The 24,913-nt window shown below is 40.0% G+C and overlaps 4 protein-coding genes and 1 long non-coding RNA gene across 12 annotated transcripts; 3 read left to right on the forward strand and 2 right to left on the reverse strand.

Annotated features, from left to right (window-relative positions):
* The first annotated feature begins 216 nt into the window (after positions 1–216).
* On the forward strand, positions 217–2,536 carry LOC143372055 (CIMIP2 protein CG18335). Its single transcript, XM_076817889.1, has 7 exons — positions 217–744; positions 952–1,090; positions 1,181–1,277; positions 1,342–1,517; positions 1,584–1,746; positions 2,088–2,325; positions 2,400–2,536. The coding sequence occupies exons 1-7, from the start codon at positions 692–694 to the stop codon at positions 2,467–2,469; spliced, it is 936 nt and encodes a 311-aa protein (XP_076674004.1). The 5' UTR covers positions 217–691; the 3' UTR covers positions 2,470–2,536.
* On the reverse strand, positions 2,355–9,083 carry Kyat (Kynurenine aminotransferase). Of its 6 annotated transcripts, none has more exons than XM_076817865.1 (10): positions 8,703–9,083; positions 8,308–8,510; positions 4,645–4,787; positions 4,414–4,564; positions 4,104–4,340; positions 3,763–4,006; positions 3,527–3,693; positions 2,841–3,191; positions 2,692–2,753; positions 2,355–2,482 (listed from the first exon to the last, which is right to left on the reverse strand). In XM_076817865.1, the coding sequence occupies exons 2-9, from the start codon at positions 8,353–8,355 to the stop codon at positions 2,694–2,696; spliced, it is 1,401 nt and encodes a 466-aa protein (XP_076673980.1). In that variant the 5' UTR covers positions 8,356–8,510; positions 8,703–9,083; the 3' UTR covers positions 2,355–2,482; positions 2,692–2,693. The 6 variants fall into 6 exon arrangements, with proteins under 6 accessions (XP_076673980.1, XP_076673979.1, XP_076673978.1 ...); XM_076817864.1 differs by having other exon boundaries at positions 2,355–2,589; XM_076817863.1 differs by lacking the exon at positions 2,355–2,482 and having other exon boundaries at positions 2,633–2,753.
* LOC143372052 (E3 SUMO-protein ligase NSE2) lies at positions 5,929–8,113 on the forward strand. The gene is made up of 5 exons (XM_076817883.1): positions 5,929–6,321; positions 6,544–6,710; positions 6,778–6,868; positions 7,395–7,575; positions 7,645–8,113. The coding sequence occupies exons 1-5, from the start codon at positions 6,243–6,245 to the stop codon at positions 7,742–7,744; spliced, it is 618 nt and encodes a 205-aa protein (XP_076673998.1). The 5' UTR covers positions 5,929–6,242; the 3' UTR covers positions 7,745–8,113.
* On the forward strand, positions 9,078–13,003 carry LOC143372054 (uncharacterized). Its single transcript, XM_076817887.1, has 5 exons — positions 9,078–9,227; positions 9,825–9,959; positions 11,293–11,614; positions 11,822–12,136; positions 12,790–13,003. Exons 3-5 carry the CDS (start codon positions 11,461–11,463, stop codon positions 12,879–12,881), a joined length of 561 nt encoding a protein of 186 aa, XP_076674002.1. The 5' UTR covers positions 9,078–9,227; positions 9,825–9,959; positions 11,293–11,460; the 3' UTR covers positions 12,882–13,003.
* Positions 13,004–13,037: 34 nt separating this feature from the next.
* LOC143372057 (uncharacterized) lies at positions 13,038–21,237 on the reverse strand. Of its 3 annotated transcripts, none has more exons than XR_013086196.1 (3): positions 18,073–21,237; positions 17,220–17,303; positions 13,038–13,206 (listed from the first exon to the last, which is right to left on the reverse strand). It is a non-coding gene; the product is annotated as an uncharacterized LOC143372057 (long non-coding RNA). The 3 variants fall into 3 exon arrangements; XR_013086195.1 differs by lacking the exon at positions 13,038–13,206 and adding an exon at positions 16,496–17,133; XR_013086194.1 differs by lacking the exon at positions 13,038–13,206 and adding an exon at positions 16,496–17,136.
* Positions 21,238–24,913: the final 3,676 nt, after the last annotated feature.

Raw genomic sequence — 24,913 nt, forward strand, 5'->3', positions numbered from 1 at the left:
GAATAGAATAAAATAAAATAGAAGGAAAAACTAGAATAAAATAAAATGGAAGGAAAATAATAGAATGAGATGAAATAGAAAGAAAATAATAGTAAAAGTTGAAATAGAGGAAAAGAATAAGATAAGATAAAACACGGGAAAAGAATAGAATAAAATAAAATAGGATGGAAAAAATAGAGGAAAAGAATAGAAGAAAATAATAGAACAAAGAAATAGAAGGAAAATAATAGAATAATATGAAATACAAAGAAAAGAATAGAATAAGATAAAATAAAAGGTAAACAAAAGAATAAAATAAAATAGAAGAAAAATAATAGAATAATATGAATTTTATGAACTAAAGAATTGTAACGGTTCGACGATTCAAAATGAGATAAAAGTATCTTTCATTATGTTTTCTCAGCCTACGCGAAGTTAATTGCGCGAGGGTGTAATATAAATTTAGAATTGGAACACGAGTTGCAATAATGAATTCGTTTGTTTCGGCGAACCTCGGGTGAAGCAGACCGAGTTTCAAAGCAAATTTCACGCGTAACGTCCGCACAGATGTAGCAGACGACTATTTGGCAGCATGTCGACAAATTAACGTTTAAAACGAAGCAATATCCCCCCCAGGAACATTAAATTTCAGTTAATTTGGATACTCCATTCAGACAAATTAACACACTTTTAGGAAAAATACATCCGCATAATGGCTGCTGGAGCGGAATTACTATCTACCGCAGATCCCCATCTCATACCAGGGTAACTAATAAAAAATTCACTATCACTGAATTACACGTTATCATTAAAAAATATATATATATAATGCAAATCTCTTTTGCGTACTGTTTTCGCTCGAAAACATTCCATGCAGTATTAAATAGCCTGTTTACCCCTGTTTTTTATACAGCCTTATCTACGCGCGTTACGTACATCTTTGAAAAGAGGAAAACAAATTGTGTGTTTTAGATACGCTGGATATGTCCCACAATATCGATACAGATGTGGCGAAACATATGGAAGTATTACGCACAAATTGCTCCTCGATCCTACAGTAAATCACGCAGAAACGCTCATCCTGTCGAACCGACTCACGGACGATTACGAAGTACTGTTAAGCTATCTGCCATCTTATTCGCAACTACAAGCTGCAGTGTATCACTCGCTGATTGCAAACGATTAATTTGCAAACTGTTAGGTACAAAGGCCGCCAAAAGATGATATAGACGTAGTGAACGCTCGATACAAAAAGACCGACCCTATATATGTTCACCCTATAATGCCAGGCTACGAAGGTTTTTAAAAAACGAAATTGAAAAAGTAAATCAACAACGTCGGTGAATTTATAAATCTCTTTAGGTTTCACGCCAAAACTAAATGCCAGGAATGGTCAAAGGTACACGGTGCTCGCTACCGAGGGACTCTCTGAATTTGAACGACAACAGATGAAAAACAAAGCTGCTCTGAATGAACTTAGAAGGACAATAGCTCTGCAAAGTGGTCAGGGTGAACCACGAAATTTAAAAGACCGATTGGTAAGAAATTCTGGTAGCTAAAGCGACGTAGCTAATAAGTATTTGTTTAAATTCTTTTCCACGCAGCTCATTAAAAGTCAGTTCAAATTGCCTATGCTCACTGTTCGACCCGACTGCGTGGGCGTAATGAGAAACTTATTTTTGGACGAGCAATACGAAGCACCCCCGGATCACTCACCATCCCCGTACTTTATGGACAATTCAAATCCAGAGAAATATTTTATAAGCCGTGAGTCCCCGCTGTTGAAACCGTTATCACCTTGAACCTGCCTTTGAACAATTTTACAGAGAACTTCAATTACTTGTGTCCGCAAGATTCAACTGTTTTAATAAGCATTTAACCGTCGCTGATATTTATGATTTTGACTTGAATAATGGATGAAAGCAATAGTTACTATGGAAGATAATCTATGCATGTTTGACGATAGAAAGTAATGGTACAGATGGATCTTACGGACAGCGAGAAACGAATGCGATATTCTTTCATTCGAAAGAATGCAAGGAGTGAGTGCGACTCTTTCGTAATACGAAGTTACTGAATATTCAACGATATCTGTGGGTTTTTCAAAGGATACGCGGGTCATATGCCTTATGGATATGCGCATTTCGGAGCATCGAACGTCCCCGCCACCAACAGCGCGCTTTGCGACTTCACATCCGACTATCGGAAACGACAGAGCACGGAATGGGCACCAGCAACAATTTCGCGGAATGATCCACCGCTTCTGATTCAACCAACCACGATCTACCACAAGCATGTTGGAATGATTCCAAATTATCTAGGTCACGTTCCTGGAGAAACATTCAGGTAACTCGTTCGTACTTTGTCAACACACGTTTCCGAGAGGTGCGAGTCGCTTTATTGAAACTCATTCCATGCAGATTCGGCAAAACTTTCGGAGCGGACACGAAAGACGCGAAAAGTTGGCTTCGTGGCGACTTCTCTGTATAAGAATCCTAGTCCTCCGTGTTGAAAAATTTCATTGTACAGTAGACATCGTAATAATTGTACACAGACAATAAATAATAGAGTTGAAAAGAAAATATGCCGGGTTTAATCTATGAATAGAGCCTGAAAAATATGGCACGATAGTTAAACGAAATAATAATTGCCATTTAAAAGAATATATCTTTTTATTCTAGAAATTCTAATTATAAAATTGAAAAACCCTACTACTACTGCTTAGATTTCCACTTCATTAAGATTTCAGCCGCTTTCTTCAAATTTTCATCTTTCTGTAAGAAGCAACCGCGATTAGCAACAGATGATCGATTACCAATATTAATGTCACCATGTAGTATCTAGCATAATTGAATGCTCACCTTTATAAAACAATATCGTACATTATCTTCCCCTAAGTGTTTGTGCTCATCGCTATAAAATGCAGATGGTGGTATCCCTTGAACTCCAACGTTTTTCGTCATCCACTTCGTGAAACGATAATCTTTATGCTCGTCCGTTTCCTCTTCCAATCTGACTTTGTCCTTCAGGGCAGTCCAATCGGCTACCATAAAGTATCCACCTTCAGGTATTGTTGGGGACATTCCTACATCACTAAGAAACTTAGCCATGTAATCCCGCTTAGGCAGTAATTCCTTGGCTAAGCTCTCGAAATAGCAATCTGGTCGACCGAATCTCTCTAACTCTTGTTCAAATCCAATAGCTATCGCTTCCTGTAATTTTGAATTAGAAAATACTGTGTCAAACCATAATACTGCCCTCCTTAGTTAAAATGTCCTATCTAGCATTTCGAGACATCCGAGAAAACTGAAGTTTTATCATTTTCTTCGTGCCCTCCTCGTAAAACAATAAATAAATTAGACTGCTTCTAGATCTCTACGAAGCACGTAGGGGGTTCTAACTTTACTTAAAAGGGAAAAGACGTCTGGAACTTCAAATATGTCAAGATTTCTCGAACAATGGTAAGACGCTGGGTAAGACATTTTAATTAAGGAGGCCAGAATAGCGCAACAGATCGCGGATTCGAGTAAATATATTCGATATTCACTTGGAGCGGTGTACTGCAAGTGTACACAGCATTCTGGTGAACAATCTGTAAGTTGTAAAGTAAATTTGCGGGACCATACGCCCAACCGATTTTCCATCCAGTGACGCTGAATGTTTTGCCCGCAGATCCAATGGTAATCGTACGCTCATACATGTCAGGCAGTGTTGCTGAAATATATTCGATACTTAATTCAAGCATTTCCCAGTAATTGTTTTAATATTCTCAAGAATCCGTACCGATCCTAATGTGTTTGTGTGGTTCATAAACAATCCATTCGTAGACTTCGTCAGACACAACAAGTGTATTCCACTTTTTAGCCAAGTTGGCGATAAACTGTAATTCATCGAGGGTAAAAACTTTCCCTACAGGATTATGAGGAGTATTAATAATAATTCCTTTAGTCTTTTCATTAAAAAGACTTTCCAATTCTTGCCTATCGAATACCCAGTCTGCGGAACTTAGAAGCTGCTTTGTGGTTTTCTTAAAAGGAAAAATACAAAAATGAATGTGTAACATGGATATAATGGAGTACTTGTGTTTACATCTGTAAAGAATGCTATGATAATTTCAAGCTTACTGGTTTCAAAGCAATGAACCTGGGAATTCCACCAGCGGCTTTGACCATCGGTTCGTAGCAATCGAAGAAGGGCTCTATGATTATCCATTCGTCACCGGTGGTGGTATGACCTTGCAACGTAGCGTATAATGCTTCGTACGCGCCGGTAGTTACGAGAACCTCGTTATTTGGATCTAAGTTGCGGTTCAGAAGCTTAGAATACAATTTTGCAATAACATTTACTAGACGTGGATGACCCTACAATAACAATGCGTATGCTAAAAAAAAATGATAAAAACAGAAACATTAAATTCCATAAGTTCACACTTACGAATCCTCTGGTATATTGATTTAAAAGAGGATTATCGCTAGTAGCTGTAGCAGCTAAAGCTTTCGTAACATTCTCGGGAGCGTGAAAATCTGGGAATCCCTGACCTAAGTTCAGTGGCTTATATTTCAAAGCCAGTTGAATGTATTCCACCCTGAAAGAAGATTAATTAATGGCGTATACTACAAACTGTACACATTCGTATTTTCAAAGTAATACTCTTGAAGTACATACCACACTGATTTTTCATTGCCTTTCAAGCGATCTGGCAAATCAAATTTAGCCATCGCAGCAGAATAACTTCGAATGTTTTTTAACGGGGATAATAAAACTGGTCCTTTAGAAGTCGCTCCAAAAACACAAATCCTCGCAAGCATCTGGGATACATGTTCGTGTGTAACGATTAAATTACCACGAATTAAGTAATATTCTTTTAATCTATTCTATTACTTTAACGATTTAACATGCTACATTCTTAAATATTATATACACAGTTGGAAAAAACTGTTTGCACGAATAAGGAGTAATGAGGTAAAAGAGAAGCAGAAATTATTAGAAATTTATGATGCAATTCGTATGTAAATTTCCATTGGGTTATTAACATTTCGTAGTTAACACACGTTACTGAGCATATGTTTGTATTATTTATACTATTACTTACTTTATTAATTACTAATACAGTTAATGACAGTTTATAGATACATGCTATTATTTAAAACATGTAGTAAATGGTACCATAAAATTTTCAACTTTTTATAATTCACGTATAAAAATAGATTTTAATTTATAGGACGACATGTAAATAAAAAAAGAAATATCAGTTTAACATAATTGCGAATAATTCTTACCAGCGAAAATGCACTTATTTATGATAGCTTACTTTATCCAGTTTATCTATTAGTAGTACATACTTATCATAAAGTAGTCGAATGACCGGAATGACGCATTAATTATAATATTGCAGCTTCCTTATCAACTGACTTACGCAAGTGTTTATTAAAAAAAAAGTGACATAAATTCCTAGCTTTGTGTAGGAACTTTTAATGTATATTATTGGTAGTTTACTTACTATAGTAATTACTTGTTATAGCAATCGAAATTCTTTTGAAAATAAATAAATACTATGATAGTAATATAACAATATAACACATAAATTAATATCAGAGTGAGATAAAATGATACAGGAGATAATATAGATGAAACCAACAATTATAATAAGTCCATTGTATGTTTTTAATATACAACATATTTTTACATAAGTCTCGTAATTTGTATTGAAAATAGAAACCGCTTGTTCTCGCCGATAGATTAAAAAAGTAGTACATGCCAAGAAGACTTACCGATACCAGATACAACGTACTGATAAGTTTCATTTCAACTCGGAAATAATAAACTACATTAAGCTTCGAAATACTACGTTCAATGCCATCGTGAAATTTCCACGTTACTAAAAGCGTGCCAGCGTCGAATTAAAATTACCTTTGCCAATGATCCCTTTTTCAGGAGTTCAAGGTAACTCAAAAGGTCATTTGAAGTGAAAGGCTATTGGAAAACCGTGCAAAGCTTGCGGGAATGTTTTCTAACTATCAAAGACAACGTTTGAAATTGGAAAGAAAACGAGATTTATCGGGTTTCCTTTAAAAGTTTGAGGAAACTGCGTGGCTCATAGTTTATATCTTCTCAGATTATTATACTTATCTATTAACAGAGTAAATGTATCGTTTCACTGTGAAACTTTCACAGAACGTGCTATTGTATAAAAGTCCGTTGAGCATGCGTTGCATAGGTACCAAATGTAAAATTTAGGATACTGTCGGAAAACTGATTTAAAAATGACACAGTCTCAGCAAGTAATCGAGGAATTATACGATTGTTATACAACAACTGCTGCTAATATTATTTCTTACTATGGTAAGTGTGTGTAAGGTTAGGTTCAATTTACGTACCTAAATATTTAAGGCAAATATTCAGTAAATATAAATTACTGCATATTATTCAATAAATTGATTAAAAAATTCAGCACTGAAATCGATGTACAAGGCGTCTTAAGTTTCCTGAACTTTTCTAAAGACTGTTTACACTGGAATTTCTAATATTTTTATAGTTTAGCTAATACAATTCCAATATTAACAGGGGCAGCTGAAAGGAAAACTAAATTAAAAGAGTTGAGAGAAATCGTGCAAAACAATTGCCTCCAAGATAAAAAGCTGAAATCAGCGGAGCTCATAAAAGAACAATTTTTGAGCGTGTACAATGATGACGATGATGAAACACAGACCGATATCGAAGCTATTACACGAGTAACTATATTATGATTACTCAGGTGGAATCACATAACAGAGAGGATACATAGCTTTTCAATTTCAGGAATATACAGAGTCCATATCCAAGTTGGACACGAACGTATCGAACGATGAAAAGCTCTTACTATACGATAGACAATTAGAAGCACTGCTAGGTAAGTCCACAGTTGGACTGTAGTTCCGAAAGGGGCTGGTGGCCGATCGAGATGAAACTTGGTGGGTATTACGAGGGGTGTGCAAAGATTCCAAATATAAAATTTTAGCTTTGGCAATTAATGCGTTCAAAAGATACAGGGGTAACTATGCATAAACAGGTAGACCTTACCGATTTTTTTTAATCACTTTACCACGGTCCCCCCTCTTAACAATATTTCTGTTGACTTATACGAACACAATGCATTCCACTTTCCAATTGGTCCCGGGCACCAACGTTAAAAAAAAATTAAAAAAAAAATTAATAATTTTTTTTAATATTTCGGAGACTAATAAATACCCGAAGCTACAACTTTAGATTTAGGGTCCACCCCCCCCTCCCCACAGCTCCCCCCAAACCTCATCTCGATCGGCCACCGGTCCCTTTCGGAATAATATCCCACAGTTGTATTAACAAATAAGGGAAAATGGTTTGTTTCGCGATTAATGGCAGATACATATGTATACATTTTCTGGCTTTCTTTAAAGATAAAGTAGCAAACGAAGAGAACGACGAAGACGCAGATTTACAAGTATCGGGAGGTCTCATAAACGTGATTGATCCTATTTCTAAAAAGAGAATCGTGGATCCTGTAAAGAACAGTATATGTGGGCATACCTATGATCGAGAAAGTATCACTGAGATACTAAAAATAAACAAAAAGACCAGGTAAAGATCACATTGATAAAATTCCACTTCTCCCCTGCTAATTAATTTCAACCATTTCTTTGTTCACAGATGTCCCGTCGTAGGCTGCAAAAGTAAAGAGTTCGTAACGCTCGCACATCTGCGTACAGACATCGTAACGAGAGCGTATCTTGAGAAGAATCACACGTGATATTCGGTGATAAATAGGCCGCAAGGAACATGTACAAATAAGCATAGTTTCCGGGACGCATTTCGATTCGACGTCTAGGACTTATATTTGAGTAAAATAAAAATAAAGACTGCACATGACGCGTCATATGCTTGAATGCATCGCGTGACTTATCGAGACACGCTTTACATCGCGAGAATATTATTGTGATTAGAGACTAGTACAACTGTTGGCCTCCTTCCAAACAGCTGTTTTCAAAGTCTATTTCGAGTGCTAAAGTGCATTTCAAAAACGTACTTTTAAAAATGGCGCAGACATCGGCGATATACATCGCCATATCTAAACTTGTCCCTTCTATTTAATAAACACGTACCATACGCTTCGTTTCTATATCTTTTGTATTATTTATTTGAAAAGTTTCTACGTAGGGGCATTGAAGAAACAACATCTATATATAATACGTAATACAAATAATAAAGTGCCAAGTACGAAACAACTTCAAGCTGCTACATCTTTGTTTATCCCCCGTGACTTGCACCACTGTTGATCGATGATGTCAACACTTAGGCTATGTTTATACTTACGTTTGTATCAATAGTTCTAATTCTCCCGCGTGGAAAAGCTCGTCGCATTGTTGACGGACCCAACGTGGACGGTAACAATTGGGACCCGTTTCTGTACGTATCCAAAGACCTGGAGGAATCGCCGAACTATGACATAACGAGCTGGGTGCGGCAGCTGCATCTGCAGCAATGCGCTTTCGTCGAGATCGGGGAAGGTTTTTGTGCTGTAAGGAAAAGAACATTTAAATATTTCCTCTTCTACTTCACTGGGCTAGTTTAACAGACCAGTTCTGCGCATAACGTTCGCAAAAGAATGCAAACGAATGCTGTAATTGTACGACTGCGGGCGTTTCGAATATCGTGAGACCACAGGTCTGTTCACTGTTTGTAGCTGTTCGTCGAATTGCGTAGCATACCTCCGAACACAAAAGTCCTGGACGATTCTGGAGTGGGCCAATTTTTTCTGGGTATCTGCCCTTGCCTGACGCTTCACACCTGGGACATGTGCCCGTCGGAACTGGCGAGACAGAGGAGGGCTGATTGCACTTTTACCGAGGCTACTTCATATTCAAACACGAGTGCAAGAGTCCACCGGCGATTGTGCGACGTAACGTCGCTTGGCGAAAATGCTCCAAGCTGCAATTGCTCCATTTCGATAGCTGGCCAAGGATTATATAAAACGAAAGGTTCTAAAATATTTTCATCGCGATAATTAGATATTCACGTACATACAAAGGCATGCCCTACTACCGTGTATAAAACTGCACGTTTGTAAGTCTTCGACGTGGTAACTTTTAGGATTTCCTACCTGTTTTTTAAATCCTTTGCCCGAGTCCCTGTGCTCACCACGCGGCGTTTGCGGTATCGCGCAATGTGCTGCGACCACGATAAAAGGAATACACACGCCCCAGTGTGCCTCGAATTGCCATCAGAGACAACCAGTAATGTTATTACAAGTTACGATAAACATACTTAAGTAGAGTCGCAGGGATAATGTGTGGTTTACAAAACAGATAAATGCGTTTGAAGAAATGAGTGGTAGATACATTTTACTTTACTAAATGTAGCGCTCAGAATAATCAGAGGTTTCAGTTTTAGTTGCACGATTGTGGCTCCGTTTCAGTAGCTGGCAACCAGCGTTGTATAATAGGAAAATTAAAGAAAAAATGTGTTTTCGTTTTTCAATTTAGGACTAACGAAGAAGTCGAAAATTATAATATTCTGTTTTACATTAGAAAATACGTAGTTGTTAACTTTGATGTTTTGCATGAGACTTATGGGAATCAAACCGCGGTTCTGGTGACCCTCCAATTATTTCGAGCAGTGCATATCACTGCGCTCGCTTGATGCAAAACCACTTTGTTACGGCAGTGTGCATTACAAAATTAATGTAAAATAGTACTAATGAACGGCAAATTGGTTACTGTAATCTGTTACGTAGCAATAGTTGGAGGAAAGTATACTATTTTGATCACTGCACTCTACAAGCGGAGATTTTAAGGCAAATTTACGAAACTTCAACACGCTGGAACTTTCAGTTCTGTGAAGAAATCGGGCCCTGGACTTCAATTCCAGCGGAAATTAATTCATTATGGTCCCGATGGTCGTCCCCGAAGTGTAACAACACTTGCGGCAGAGGGTTCGTGGTAGCCATTGCGACCTGCCAAGATCAAGTAACGTAATTGAAAATGAAGATTTGGCTTCATTTAGAAGATAGAAATATGTATACGGGGTGCTACACGAAAGAGAATTACAAATCTTTAGGACTCGTGAAACGCAAACGAGAGACAGAATCTTAATAAATATATGCCCCAGTAATAATACTCGACGAGATATGACAGATGTGTTTCTAAATTCTGAAATGCAAATGCAAATGTAATAGAACTGATCTGTTAAGGGGGGACCCCCTTTTTTTTTACCCCAAAATTTTTTTTTTCAGTGGTCCGCCATTTTGTTATCTTTTGCGATATTGACTTTGTTTGATCGTCAATAGGCGTAGGCTTGTAGTTTCTAAAATTTGTTGTCTTTTTGAATTCGGATTAACCATATGGCTCAGGCACTGTCAACGCCAAAGGAACGATTTTACTGCAGCGCACATTTTGACGAAGAGTGTACCGGAAACGGATTTATGAATTTGATTGAAAAAAAAGTTTTTTTAACCCTTTGGTTGAAAAAAAATCCCGAGAACACCCTTACTTTTCAGACTTAACCCAGACCTTCCCCCCTTAAGTTCTATCTCCATCGTGTCCACCTCAAAAATAATTATTTTTAGTACAGATCATTATTAAAACTCTTCTACTTATTTGAATAAGCATCATGAGCTCTAAAGATTTCTGACCCTTCTTCTAAAACACACTCTATACTTAATGTGTAATATTTTTACTGAACATCTTATTGGCTGTAAACCATTAATAAAGGAAGTTCGGCAACTTGGAGATTCAAAAAAATCTGAAACTTTGCGGAAATGTAGGTCAAGTGATGGTAAGAACGTAACTATTTTGTGATTCTGCAATAAAACGGTCCCAAGGCTGGTCACACTCCATAAAAATGGTGAGTTTTCAGATTATCGTGAATATATCCGAAACTGTAAGAGATGTAAAAAAAAAGAAGTTAAATTCAAAGTTCTATGGTTTAATAATTTGCGAAACGCATTATTTTTTTCAAGATATATCCCACACGACTCTTTTCCTCGACAATTCTTTATCACCATATCGTAGGATACCGAAAGCCGTAAGACTTTGAATTGAACTTTATTTTCGATATCTTTTTCGGTCCCACAGATGTTCACGATAACATGAAAATTCGCAATTTGAGAGAGTGTTTGCTCCACCCTTAGAACCGTTTTATCGCCCGAATCAAACTAGTTACAATATTGGCATCACTCGAGCGACATTTCTGCAAACTTTCAGATTCTTTTGAATTTTCCAGTTGCCGAGTTTGCCTTGTAAGTCGACACGAGTGACCATCCAATTATTTTGGCCATTTTTATGCGAATGTACTTTACAGAGGGAAACCAGCCATAGACTGCATCGGGCCCGGATCATTTTGGTGAGCCAGCACTTGCTCGGGGAAGTAGCCTCGAGCTCCCTGCCCGTTACGAAAGGTGTGAACTGTTCCAGCTGCCCGGACAGCTTCGCTAAATGTTACTGCGAGGTAAACACCGCCGATGGAGTTATGAGAGCGGCCAGGTTCACAGAACCTTGCATTTCTACCGAAGGGTGTATCTCAAGCAACGCTGGAACATTCACTTTCGAAGGAGAGCTCGATCCCGGCAGCAACATCGACTTCGACGAGGTTTACGAGAACGACGATCGTGAAAGGTTTGAGGGTACTTGTCTCTGTTACGTTCACGGCTTTCGATCGTCGGATACACGTCGCCGTTGCGTTAAAAATGAAAAATAGAAATACAAAGCAGTAGAAGCAGAGCCAGAAACAGCGTGTGCTAAATCCACGAGTGCTGGATCGGCATATAAATCCCTGATACAGTTCGTCTATTTCTGAATCGTTCCGTTACGAGCTATTATCGCGTTTCCAGATACGATTCCCTGCCCAGAGTCGGCGCGACCGGCGCGTCATCTCCTGCAGGCTTACAGCCGCGACGCGGCGTACGGTTTACGCGAAAATAGACTGGCGAATAAGAAGCTGAGAAACGCCAGGGGATATCGGTCCGCGCTGAGGCGACGATTAGACGACGACGACGACTACCAAGACGAGGACGACGCTGAGGAGGGGGACAGCGAGGAGGACGCTCCTGGCTACGACGACAAGGTCGACGAGGAGGAGGATGACGAGGAGGAGGGCGGGGAGGAGACGGTGACCGACGAGGAGCAAGAGCGCTATTACGATTACGGTTAGTACTTCGGACGTCGAATCTCTTTTTCCTGGCTTTTCTAGATGGGGCTGGGAGGCAGCGCGAAGGGTCGTCGGGGCCCCAGGAAACGCACTCGTGAGGCGAGGTCCGATTACGCGGAGATTGCATCCGGGGGTAAGCCAGAGGTCGACGAACCCGCGAAGAAGGGGGCTATGGAGATCGGATCCGTTACGGACGACTGTGAGGAGGATACCACGGAACCGCTGCAATATTACGATTACGGTGAGGAAACGTCGACAGGAAGAGGCTAGTGTCTAAATTCCACGTCGAAGGGAGCCGTCGTCAATCGACTAAGCAACGATTCCTGGCGAGCCTGGCCTCCGATATTGCGTGGAACACGGGCACACACTTCATGCCTGGGTGTCTGATATCTGTCTGGGTTTCGCGCGAATTAACGGCAGCTCGCAGTTTCTGTAGAAATATTTGGCTTTAGATATGTGTACGAGGCATTCAGGGCAAAAACGGACTCACCCACGTTTCTTACGAAATTGAGTTAGTAGCAATAATTTACTGTACCTACTGATCGTATCGAACGGGGAAAATTATTCTTCTTCTTCCAACGTGGGCTAGTCTGTGCTCTCAATCTCTCACATGTTGTATCGAATTGTACCGTGTTTGGATATTTCTTTCAGATGCTGGAGAAAGCGTGTCGATCAGAGGGAGAGCTCCATTGGTTGCGGAATTGGTAGCGCTGAACGTGTTGCTGCAGCTCCTTGGATGTTAATGGACGAAGGCGAAGATTCGGGGATAAACGTACACCTGCCACTGGCGAGTGGGATATAATTATTCTGATGGATATTTTTTACTGTAACGAGGATTAAATTAGTTAATAAACCGGAGCGGATTATTTCAAGTCGAAAGTAGAATAATTTTTGGGGCATTTTACGGGGCACCACCCTTTTAAAGAATTATGAATACTGTGCATTTAAAACGCAGAGTGTTCCGATAGAATCACTGATTTGATGGAATAGCAGTGGAGGCGGAATTTGTTTTACTTTACACCTAGTGCTTCACAGGATAAAACTGTTCCTTTTTTATTTGTCAGGCGACTGCAAGATCAGCTTGATTTTTTAAATTAGAATACTCTGTTTCCCTCGGATATTTTGGTAAATAAAGAAACTGTGAGTTATTCAGGGACTCCGTGCACAGTGACCTTTAGATTAATCAAGGAAGACTCATCAGCAAATAAGTGTGGTATTCTGTAATGTTTGAAAGACCAAGTTGAGTACGAAATTATCTTAAAAATAACATCTTTCTTCGTTGTTTTTTTATTTTAATTCAGTGACTACTGCACAGACAAGTTTGCACTACTAGAATTTTTTGAGCTTGAGGTATCCCATCGAAGTCATTCCAATAAATGAACTATTCGTTACTTTTGAGAATTGCACGCAATTGATTTGTTTCTCGAAAGGGCAGCATGGACAAGTGAGTTGCGAAGTTAACTCTCCATGAAGTTCCTAGACGTGCTTAAAATTATACGCTTCTGATATCTACTTTCACCGGCGATTTAAATCACCTGAGAAAGTGGGTCCTTAAATGCCTTAAATGGACTTTGCTCCAATTTCCTTGGAACTCTCGTAGATCTTCGTACATGGCTATAATTATTGCCATACTCTAGATAGTGTAACGCTGACTGTGCTGTCATATAAAACAGGTTTGATGAATGACGGATTCAAGAACTGAAAGATACTTTCCATAGCTCGTAATAGCGGTATAATTAGCCACGTATTACTAATTAATTGATGCAGTTTAGAGACAAAATTCTATCTTAACACACTTTTTAACTGGTCTCCCGAGTCATTTCAGAATTGTTGAATAATTTAAAAACACAGTGCGAAGAAAATAAAGTAATATGAATAACGAGCATGACATGACATGCTGATACAACTAATTAGGAAACATGCATCAAAGAAACATCTATCACATTCATTATCATTATTCCGAGTAGTATTAGATTATCAGAACAGACCACCCATTAAAGCAAGAACTTTTCACGGTCAAGAGTTATTACCCATCAATTACTTTGGAAACATAATTAATTTAAATCCAGTGGCCCTTCAGCTAAATTTAAACTAGTTTAAATTACAACTTCAAGATCTGAATAAAATCAATTCGTAACCTTCCCTGTGAATGCCTGCACAGGATGAAACTTACACACGGAACGTCAGAAGAAATGTGGGACAGGTTGTAAAATTGAAATGAGATTTCAGGAAGAGATAAGCAGAAGGATGCGCGCGTCCCAAGTTGAAATATATGTGAGAAATTTTCAGCGTAACGTCGGTCTGACATATTTGACGACGAAGCTTACGGTAAACATTGCATTTTTACCTCACATTTGTCTCTGGCTCTGTCGTATTACTTGCTTATAATAATCCAATTGAAAAGTCCCTGATAAAACGGTGATAGCGAGAGAATCAACAACATCTGTGTATTTCGCAACGCTGTTATCGAATTGTCATTCATAACCGAAGAGATGCATACACATAATGTGTTACGTAATAAACATCTGCCATTCAAGCTATTCAATGCTGGCAGGTGAATAAGACTAACAAAATAATACTTCCGGATGCTTAGAACTATGGAAGCAACTGATTTTTTTTTATTCCTTCCTTTAAAGTTTGTGGAATATTTTGATTTTATTCTTAATATACCACCAGACTAATTTTTTTATTTAAAGGGGAAATTGCGTGGTCAAGAAGGACCGTAAAGGGCATTTAATTGGGCCTAATCAAGTTAGTTAAGACAATTCCTGCGGTTGTCAACCGGCTGCTGAGAAATACGCCCTGCAGGAGAGGAAGTTACAGTGGTGGTCAAAAGAAAGTTAAATTTCTTTTCTTATATACTTTTCGATACTAAAATTCAGTTATAAAGAAAGAAAGTTCACACCCTTTAAAATCGCATAACTTTTTTAGAATTCCTCCAAACGACCTGAGTTTTTTTTAGAAGCTAGAAGGATTAGTCTGCTAAGTCGCGTGTTTCGTCGTTTTGAAAAAAAAATTATTTGCTCGGAATAGCGAAAAAAATAGTAAAGGTCGTTTTTTCATTTAAGTAAGTTGCATACCTACGTGCTGAAGATTTCATCAAAATCGGTTAACGTCGCTCTGAACTACTTAAATGTACAAACGGGATTTTTGAATTTTCACTGCGGGCTAAGAAAGAAAGTTGAAAGAACGACCTTTACTAATTTTCTTCGCTATTCCGACCAAATGCAATTTTTTTTCAAAACGACGAAACGCGTGACTTAGCAAACTAATCCTTCTAGCTTCTAAAAAAAACTCAGGTCGTTTGGCCCAATTCTAAAAAAGGTATGCGATTTTAAAGGGTGCAAACTTTCTTTCCTCCGTAACTGTAGGTATCATTGGTGTGTTCTTAGAAATATTCTTACCGTAGATTGCACAGTTGTAAAATATAGCTTTACATATAAATTTACCAAACAACTTTTCAACTTGAATAATTAAAACGATCTTCGTGTATGATTCATCTGAAAGTTAAGAAGAAAATGCTGTAAGTTATACAATTAGAACCCATGGACCTTCTATAATTGTTACTTTTGGATTGCACGGTGAGTAACTGGTTTCAAAAAAATCCTGTGCGAGTAAAGTCACTTTGGAATTTTACGTAAACCAGTACCACACGATCATAAAAGAACCACCGATATTGTGGACAAACGGGTATACGTCATTGTGTTATTTTCAACGCACACGAATGCCACCGTGAATAATGATTAGGTGTGACTCGTTTGGTTGCGTGAATGACTCGTTGAACATCGAATTAGGCCTACGTGTCCCGAAAGATTCATTCCAATAAGCGAAAAGGAACGCAAATTAAATACGGAGTTGTCGGGCTTTGTGCGCGATTCAAAATATTATGAAAGAATAGTCATGAATGAATTATAACTATGTACCGCGCGAATCATTAAATACATATAGCGCACAGATTGGTTTGCTAGAAAAGCACTTCTTTCGTAAAGTAGGAGACATCTTTTCGAGACAAAGATTAAATGATTTGAAAGGGTCATGAGGTGAATGAGTCGTGGAGATAATTTTTCTGCCTTGAAGATATCTTTAATCCCGCATAGAAGCATACATCCATTCGAAAATAATACTGATATTTTTAGTCACTCGTATAAAGAAAAGAATCGCGTGAAAAAATGACATTTAGTTTTATATGTGGGAAACTTTTGCAAAAAAATATATATTTATCCCTCAGAATTAACCCAGAACCACATAAATTTTTATCAAGAAGGTAGTTGATAATTGTATCTTCAGTTTCAGTTCAACACAGAATGAAGTTAGTACGTTGAAAATAAATTCCATTACGTCGTTCTTAATCGCTGATTTTCTTTGTTTTGCACGATATTTCATACGCGTGGAACATTTTTATACAAATTCTTCAAAGCGTTATTCATAAGAATAAAGAATTATTTATATTTATAAATTAAAAATGAAATATCCCGAAGAGATATTGACGACTGAAATATCGATTTCATTTAAAGAAGATGTCGCTCTCCCTGATCAGATAAGATTACACAAGTCTATGTAATACTAGCTTCGCTACTCGGCTTCGCCCGAAACTTATATTCTGATTTTATAAAAAAAATTTATTTATTTATTTTTTTTGTGAAAATAGTCAGATTCATCTGGATTAGCTAGGCATAATGAGCTCGGACACATTTCGTCACCCCAGAGTTTACCGTTCTACAGCTTTTAGGCGACACACAAACACTTTCTGCATTGTATATTAAGATATCTCATCAAGCCGAATTTAACAATGTATCTACATTTCCATTCTAAATTTTTCTTTCCTAGTATTCTAGTTGAAATTCCACTTATCTTTGAATTAAATAAAGCGAGGAGATTAATTTACTTAATTGCATATCGTTCAGTAAGATCCCGTTGCATAAGTAAACACGTTGTACAGCAACGTTAAGACAGAGGAGGATTCATCACCGCCTCCAATTTCTCAAGATGAACAATCTGCTATGAATATCAAAAGAGTCGCGCAATATCGAGAAGAAATGAAGTAGGCGTTCTCCAAGGTGTTTCAATAATTAATTACTAACCTCTATCTCGATAGCAAGCACCGTTATTCGCGTTCTTATGTCAGGCATTCATTTATACATTTTCCGCTCTGACTCGAAAACCAGCTATAAGGAACAGTTACTTTCAAAATGTGCTGCACTTTGCGCGGCTAAATTATTTCGATATATTTTCGTATTTATGACACTTCTGTGTGTAGACACTGAACAAGATTTCAGATATTATTTATCGTTGGCAACAATGTGCAACAATGGCGCATCTTTTAAAGACTTAACATAATCATTATCGTTCTCTGTTTAATTTTACTGTTACATAACCTGCTCTCCCTAACTCGCTACGAATTAAAAGCTTGGAAGGTATGCAATAAGCGTTCGAACTTTTTCAAGTAGGTATCACAAGTTTAAAAATTTACATACGTCGTATGTCCCACATACACATACACCATAAAGTATTCAATTCAAACATGGCGGATTCGCAATTTTATGACACGTGTGGTAAACTTCTAAACATAAACACGGCTTCTCGCGCAGTAAAAGAAACCACTAAGCAAGTGCGAGACGACGCAACGGTGATTTAACGAATGATAATGTTTAAGAGGCGTGTAACGTAACCCTGCTGCTCGTAAATTGGAAAATTAAAGCCAACAAGAAGAACCATTTACGGTCGAACAAACATCAAACAGCACCGCGATAATTTCTACGTGACGCTTTACTGTCTCCCGTCATGGCGTCTCATCGATATTGCAATCGATCAGGCGCGTGGACCGGTCGAAACGAAATTGGCAACGGAACAATATTCGATATATAAAGTAGATACTGACACGCGCTCGAAACACTTTTGCCTCCTCTCAAAGTGTAAACGTATACGTACAGTTACCGTTTACCGCGAGCGTTGCCGTTCGCGCCTTTCGCAACGATTTACGACTCGCATCGCTCGTTGCATAGCCAAAGACTGAGTTCGTACGATTGATCGCGGTGCCCGTGAGTAACGCGATATCCCGCAAGGAATGCTCGGCGATACCTTTAAACCCGAAGGAAGCGTTGCCGACAGCGCACCGTAGAACTTGACCCCGGCCGCGTCAATCCATCGCCGTTCGGTGTCAGTGACCTGCCTCAAAAAAAAAAGAAACCAATTCCACCGGACACTGGCCCGTTACACACTCGTCGTCGCACACACAGCCCATAGATGGATAGTGCCATCTGCCCGAGACGAATTCAGAGCCGCCTGTCGTTTGTTTCGGTGACTGGATCACCGTACCGATCGATCTATCTCTCGATTTTTACCGGCCCGAATTTCGGTGGCGTTCTACGACGCAGGGTCTACGTCTCGCGTAAAACATGGCGTAGCATCGGTCCGAGGAGCACTGCACCGCGTCGTATTTCGACGAAAACGTTTAGCTCTGGTAATTGAATTGCGCAATATTCGTAACGCACAGCAGTGTTTCTCTCGTCTCGACTCGGCAGACGTTACTCGCGCAATGGTACTTTTGTATTTTACTTAGGAGGTTGATAATTCGGGTTAACGAGGTGATTACTCGCGTTGCTGGTCACGTATAAAATTTCGTAAGAGATAAGCGGGATTGTGTACGCTGTATCGCTTCTTTCACTTTCGATTCATCGGTTAACGGGTTAATTAAGCTCTCCGCGGTTACGTTCTAAATAATTCTATGCGCGGAAATGCCAATCATTATGTCGTGACGTTTCAGAGATTTAATGGTGCTTGGGTGCTCGACGAGTATCCATCGCGTTGGAGATAACGTCTAAAGTTCAGAATATTTTCCGCCGAGTGACATGGCTACGTTGTTTATTACCAGCGGAATAATTCATATCAGGTATGTCGTTGCGATATAATAAAATCTATACGTTCATAAATTTGAAAGAGACGTACAATTTTGCGTATGCCTAAATCGTACTAACGTTAATATAACCTTATTTAATCATATTATTGCGTTGTTAAAATCAATTTATGTATAAGGCGGGACGAGCAATTTGCCTCTTTAGAAGTCGACTGTAGTTCGAGAACAAATCGCCGGTCGTACCGATTAATTCGATTGTATTGGTTGCGCAGCGAGGCACACTATGTTTATCTTTCGAAGGTGATGCACGTTTTAAGTAGTGTATGCGAGCCCGTGCAAGCAAAGATACGCTGTCGTACGTGTAGAACGGACTGCAAAAGTCTAGCCGAGATAACAACGGGACGTTCCGACTGTAGTCGGCGGCATTTCTTCAAAGAAACGCGACGAGAAACGCCAACGGAAGTAACAATGCATTTGCGCGTCTCTTTGCATCGGTTCAAGATAAACAAGGAACAGGACAGAGGGTTACGCGCGAGAGAATTGACCGATCACGAGGGAATTTTCTGAACGCATAGAATCCGGTATCGTCGTCGGTGAATCTCGTACACACGCGAGCCGCGCGTACGCGCGTGTGAGTAGAGATCGGTAAGTTATCCGCGACGCTGCAGGCGAAACCAGCGAGTTTCTTCAGCGTTTATCCCTCCGCAAGATATTTCAGTCGATCTCCCATTTAATCCTATCGCAATCTTTCCTTCCGAATCATACGCGTCCGTTTCCTCCCGCTCGAGGTGACGAGCATCGTTCTGCCGAGGAGGGGCAAAAAAAGTGGGGGGGTGGGGGGGGGGGGAAAGAACGATTTAAATACACCGGCGAAAGGACAATCGTCTTTCGTGTCCCTTTGTGGCGTCTAAATGTTAAATCGGTACAAGAGGAGAAGCGAGGAAACTGATCGGTAGCAAGCCGGCTTTACGAACACGTCCGGGGGGGCCCCGCGTAACCAGCCTGCGATTGGCCGAGCCGTGTACCACGTGGCGGCGTTGCGCGGGTGGGGATTGGCCAGCACGGCCGCGCACCGCGGGCGAAAGCGGCCAAGTTTTGTTCTAGTATTTACCCCGCGGTGTAAAGCTGGCTCTCGCGCTCTCCGGTGTCCTTAAGTCACGTCCCATTGTTTCGCGCCCGCCTGTTCCAGAGTCCGTTCTCCCGTCGCGAACGGTCCACGTCGTTTGCCGACTCGGTGCGTCTACTGGCCGCGAACGCGTGAGAATCGTGCGCCATGTTCGCGCCGCGAGCAACACACGATGCACCGCCGGCTACCGTCCCTGGCCAGTGATACGTTTTCTTTCCCGTTTCTTCGCGACCAGGCTGGGTGCGTGCGTTTTAAATACCGCCCCGTGGTTCGCCGCAGTGTGTTTTGTGGTGCGCGGCCGAATAGTGTGTGCGTCTGTACAGTTGTCGCCGGCCAGGAGGGCAAGGAGCCCAACGGCGGAGTAAAACGACGGAGGCGAGAGCACGCTGTTTGGGACCGTGGAATGCGCGCTGACAGGTATCCACAACCGCCGCGCCGTCGCACTCTGAGAAATTCACCGTGCGGTTCTAACCTTCCCCTCTCTCTTTCCGTCGCCCGCAACAACGTAACATCTTTCTCGCTCGTGTAACGGCTAGTGTAAAGGCTTGCGTGTTTATACGCGATCGTCCACCTCCCTTCGCCTCTTCCCTTTCTTTCGTCGCCTCCTCTCTCTCTCTCTCTCTCTTCTCTTTCTCTCTTACCCCTCCCCTTGTCAAGCTCGTCCTTTCTATCTCGCTCCTTCGAATCATCTCCCTCGCGCCTGCGTGCCTGCGTGCGGACGCTTCGCCACTTTTGACAGCTGTCACGGGTGAAGTGTGCTCACAGGCGACTCGCTTTATTTCATCGGATGCCTGGGAGGGGCCAGAGGAACGGCATATTGTCGTTCATTGTCTCCTCTGCCTCCTATTGTCACGTATCGATGGTTTTTCCCGCGATAACTCGATAAACTGTCGGTCCAGTCCGGTGCGAAGTATTGGCATTCGAATTTACGGTTAGAACCGCCTCGATGAATTTTAAATAACTTCCTTCCGCGGGTCGCGACCTAGACGGGCGTTCTTTTCGGTTGAATTTGGGCGTGAAATGTAGGTGGCGTTGTACAAGCTGAACGACAGTTAGAGTTTAGCGGAAGCCATCGGACAATTTAGAAGCGTATTGTCTCAGTTCTGATTCTGTTCGAAAACTACTCTCGCCCAGATCGGTGGCCCTTCTTATTTTAAGATTGATATTATTTTTACTTTGAGTGGCGAATAGGTTAACGGTTTCGTTAAAATTAGAACGCCGTGTAGTACGACGAAGTTGTATCAATTAGAACTATCCAGCGGAGCAGTGCATTTAATCTGTATATGACGTAAATCAGATATCTCCATTACGGCAATGGATGGGACGATTATTATTTTTAATAAACGTTAATCATGCGATCGTTGCCGGACTGGTAAATGTATCTGCGGCACAAAGCACGTTATGTAAAGTGAAAGTCCCCGCAGAAACGTGTTAAAGGTTGCGATACGCGGTGTAAAATCGTATATTGTAAATTCCGGTTGTTGTACGCTTGATTTCTCGTGCACCGTCTTGCCGGGGAGAAGGAAAAATCGCGATAAAGTACTGATTCCATTTATCTATACAGGCTGTTACAGATCTGTAAATGTTTACGAACTTGATTGGGTAATTGAACTGATAAGAGTGAAAAGTTTTAGCGAGCATAGTTGCATCAAGTAATCCTTTTGGAGATACTCGGTTTTTCAATAAAAGGGTATTTATTTGCAAAAGCTTCGCGGCACAACCACTGCTTGCACGTTCATGCAAAGTGCGAACACTTATGGTTAAGATGACTACGGTGGATTAACGGGAAGTTTAGGGAAAGGCAAAGGAAAAATGGCTGCAACTTGGGGATTAAGTTTCTTTTTTATAAATAATCTCAAGTATTTAGAGTAAATCATCCCGCCACTAAAGATGTAAATAAACATTATCCACAGTGATACACGTTAACTCGCATGTGAACACTTTTGTTACCATTCTGAATTGTTCTGTTTAACAATCACTCTACAGTAGTTATCTGTAACCTACTGTAAGCTACTGTTTTACGACAAAAAATTGAATATCTAAAAAAAAAAAACAATCACCTTACAAGCCTGCGTTTATCAGAACTTTATTCTTCCCTTTGATCAGTTGGGTAAACTTGAGTATACTTTAAGTTTCTTACACATGGCTAAAAAATATCATAAACTACATAATTAATTATTAGTTATTTATAATACATTAAGTCTGAGTTCGGTCTATAATTAGAAAATATATACCACTACCGAGTTAATTGCAATAATATACACAGTTATTTTTTTTTTTTATGTAATGTGCCAAAGCACCTGCTTCTCCACATAGTTTACGGTTGTTGAAACGATACTTTTAAAACCATAGTGTCTATAGTTCTGACGCAGCCTGTATAAGGGAAATGACAAAGCTGAAACGTGTTTGTTTTGCCGTTTAACATTCTTATTGATGGGTATTCAGGGATAATTACGCGCTGTTGGCTTTTTACACTGTATTAAATTAAGCACTGGCATGTCTTTGGGTGCGGTGCTCTTAAAACGCTTACGGTGGACATGCTGAATGATACAGTTCATGTTCCTTTCTTTGATGCTACCCGCTAAGGACATCTGATAAATCATGCGAGAATGCTGTTCCACTGGTGATAGTTGAAATTAAAACATTTGCTGAAAGCATTCTCTGCGCGTAGTCTTTCTCACGCCTTTACGGTATGTCTAGTTCATACGTTCGATTGCTGGTTGGTCTAGTACTGGCGAGTCAATGGCAGGTTACAGTTTTCTTCGCACCCTTCACTTGGCACTCTTCAATTTTCCCAGATCGTGTTTAGCTTTGAAGTAGGGTAAATGTCCCAATTACTGCCAACGTCCCTATTACTGCCACTTCATTTATTTCACTTAATAAACACGCAACGTATAAAGAACAGTGTAAAAAAGCATTTATCATAAAATTGGGACTGTTCTTTTTATTATCATAGTACATTCTTTATACGTTACGTTTTTTTTTTTAAGTGAAATAAATAAAGTCGCAGTAATAGGGACACTGCCAGTAAATGGGACATCTACTCTACCTTGTTTTGCAATTTATTTATATGTCGTGGATAATATGAACACGGATAGGTACACGGATAAGTAAATTTCGGCCAAATTGACCAATATCCTAAAGGCATTTACAAGAAACGAGAATACAAAAATAAAACTCACAAGGGAAGATCCCGAACCTGGAAATTCAAGAAATTCTGAACCTTTGTGAATATGCAGAGGATTTCCTCCTCATTACAACGCAATCTTTCTTTGCTGCCAAAATCACTGGAAGGTGGTGAAATTAACCCCTGAAAATTCGGCTATTTCCCGATTCTGTGTTACAAACAAAGCTTCCAGACAAAAGTTACTTCTTTCAATTAGATCTATCATTCGGCAAACAAAAGAATACTTTACGGTTCGCGAGTTATAACGCAAAATCGGAAAATAACCGGATTTTCAGCGGTGAATTCCACCCCTAGTGAATTCGGGCAACAAGCAAAAATTGCGTTGCAATAAGGAGGAAATCTCAGTTCATTTAATTATTACGGTTTAATATTCTAAGAACTTACTAAATTTCTACAATAAAAAAAAAAAATAAAAATGGAAGAAAGTATTATTATTATTTATTATTGACGGCTATTAGTTATTTAAGGATATGAAGGAGTTTTAATCGAAATAATACATTCGTAAAGGAGGACTGAAGATTGGTGACTCGATTTTGGATGAAAATGACCCAATTCCCCTACACCAGTTAATACAATACTGGACACGGTGAAAACCACCGTGTGGAAGGATTTCTTCTGATCTGCTTTCGGAATCGCCTGGAGGTATCCTTACCACGCTTGGACCCAGTATCCTTGCCGCGAGTATGGTTGGAAGTAACGCACCTGCTCGTCGTACCGCGGCGGTGCGTGAACTTCTGGTCAAAAAGCAAAAAGCAGTGCTTGACCATCCGCCGCGATCACCTGATCTTTCTCCCTGCGATTACTTCCTACTTCCAAGGCTCAAACTCCCAATGAAACGGTCTCGCCTTGCGCAGATATCATTTTCTTTCGAATCATGGGACAATAATTAATTTAAATTTGATTAACCCTTAACTGGTATACTGTTTTTGGCAAACGTGACTGGTATACCGGGGTCGTGGCAGACCCCAAATAAAAAAGGACACAGAAATTTTTAAAGTCGACACTAGAGCAACCACTATGAATATTTTCTTCTTAGGTAATGTAGAAAATAATAGAAGCGTAGATAGTTAAACTATTATTATAAAATTAATTAGAAATTCAGTTTACCAACTTAGACAACCGAAAATTGTACATCGAACTTTGGGTGCTTGGGGTCACGAGCGACCCCAGGATACCAGTTAAGGGTTAACCGCATGGAGAATGCAATACTTTGCCTAGTGGATAGAAATCTATTCCACGCATTGCTTGACCATACCCAGCGCTCTATTAAATACCAAAGGAACCAAAATAAAATTTGACCAAAATAAACAATTCTTCCAAGCACGATCGGCGCTCGAATTAATACTTCGCCAGTCCCCGTTCTTTTTCAACCACGCCGCCTATAAATCCTCGGCAAGTGGTCGCAGCAAATCGAACCAGGGAGCGCGAGTAGTGAATTTGCGCGTCCCACGTATATACCGCGATCTCCATCGAATTAGAACAACGAATCATATGATCGAAGGCACGCGTGCGTTACGTAAACGGCGTGACGCACAGGAGGAGCATCAATTTGAGAAAACAAAGTCAGTCTCCTTGGATCGCGCGGCGCGTTTCCTATCGGCGCTCCTCG

The sequence above is a fragment of the Andrena cerasifolii genome, chromosome 8, assembly GCF_050908995.1.
Source record: "Andrena cerasifolii isolate SP2316 chromosome 8, iyAndCera1_principal, whole genome shotgun sequence".
In the NCBI taxonomy this organism is placed as follows: domain Eukaryota; kingdom Metazoa; phylum Arthropoda; class Insecta; order Hymenoptera; family Andrenidae; genus Andrena; species Andrena cerasifolii.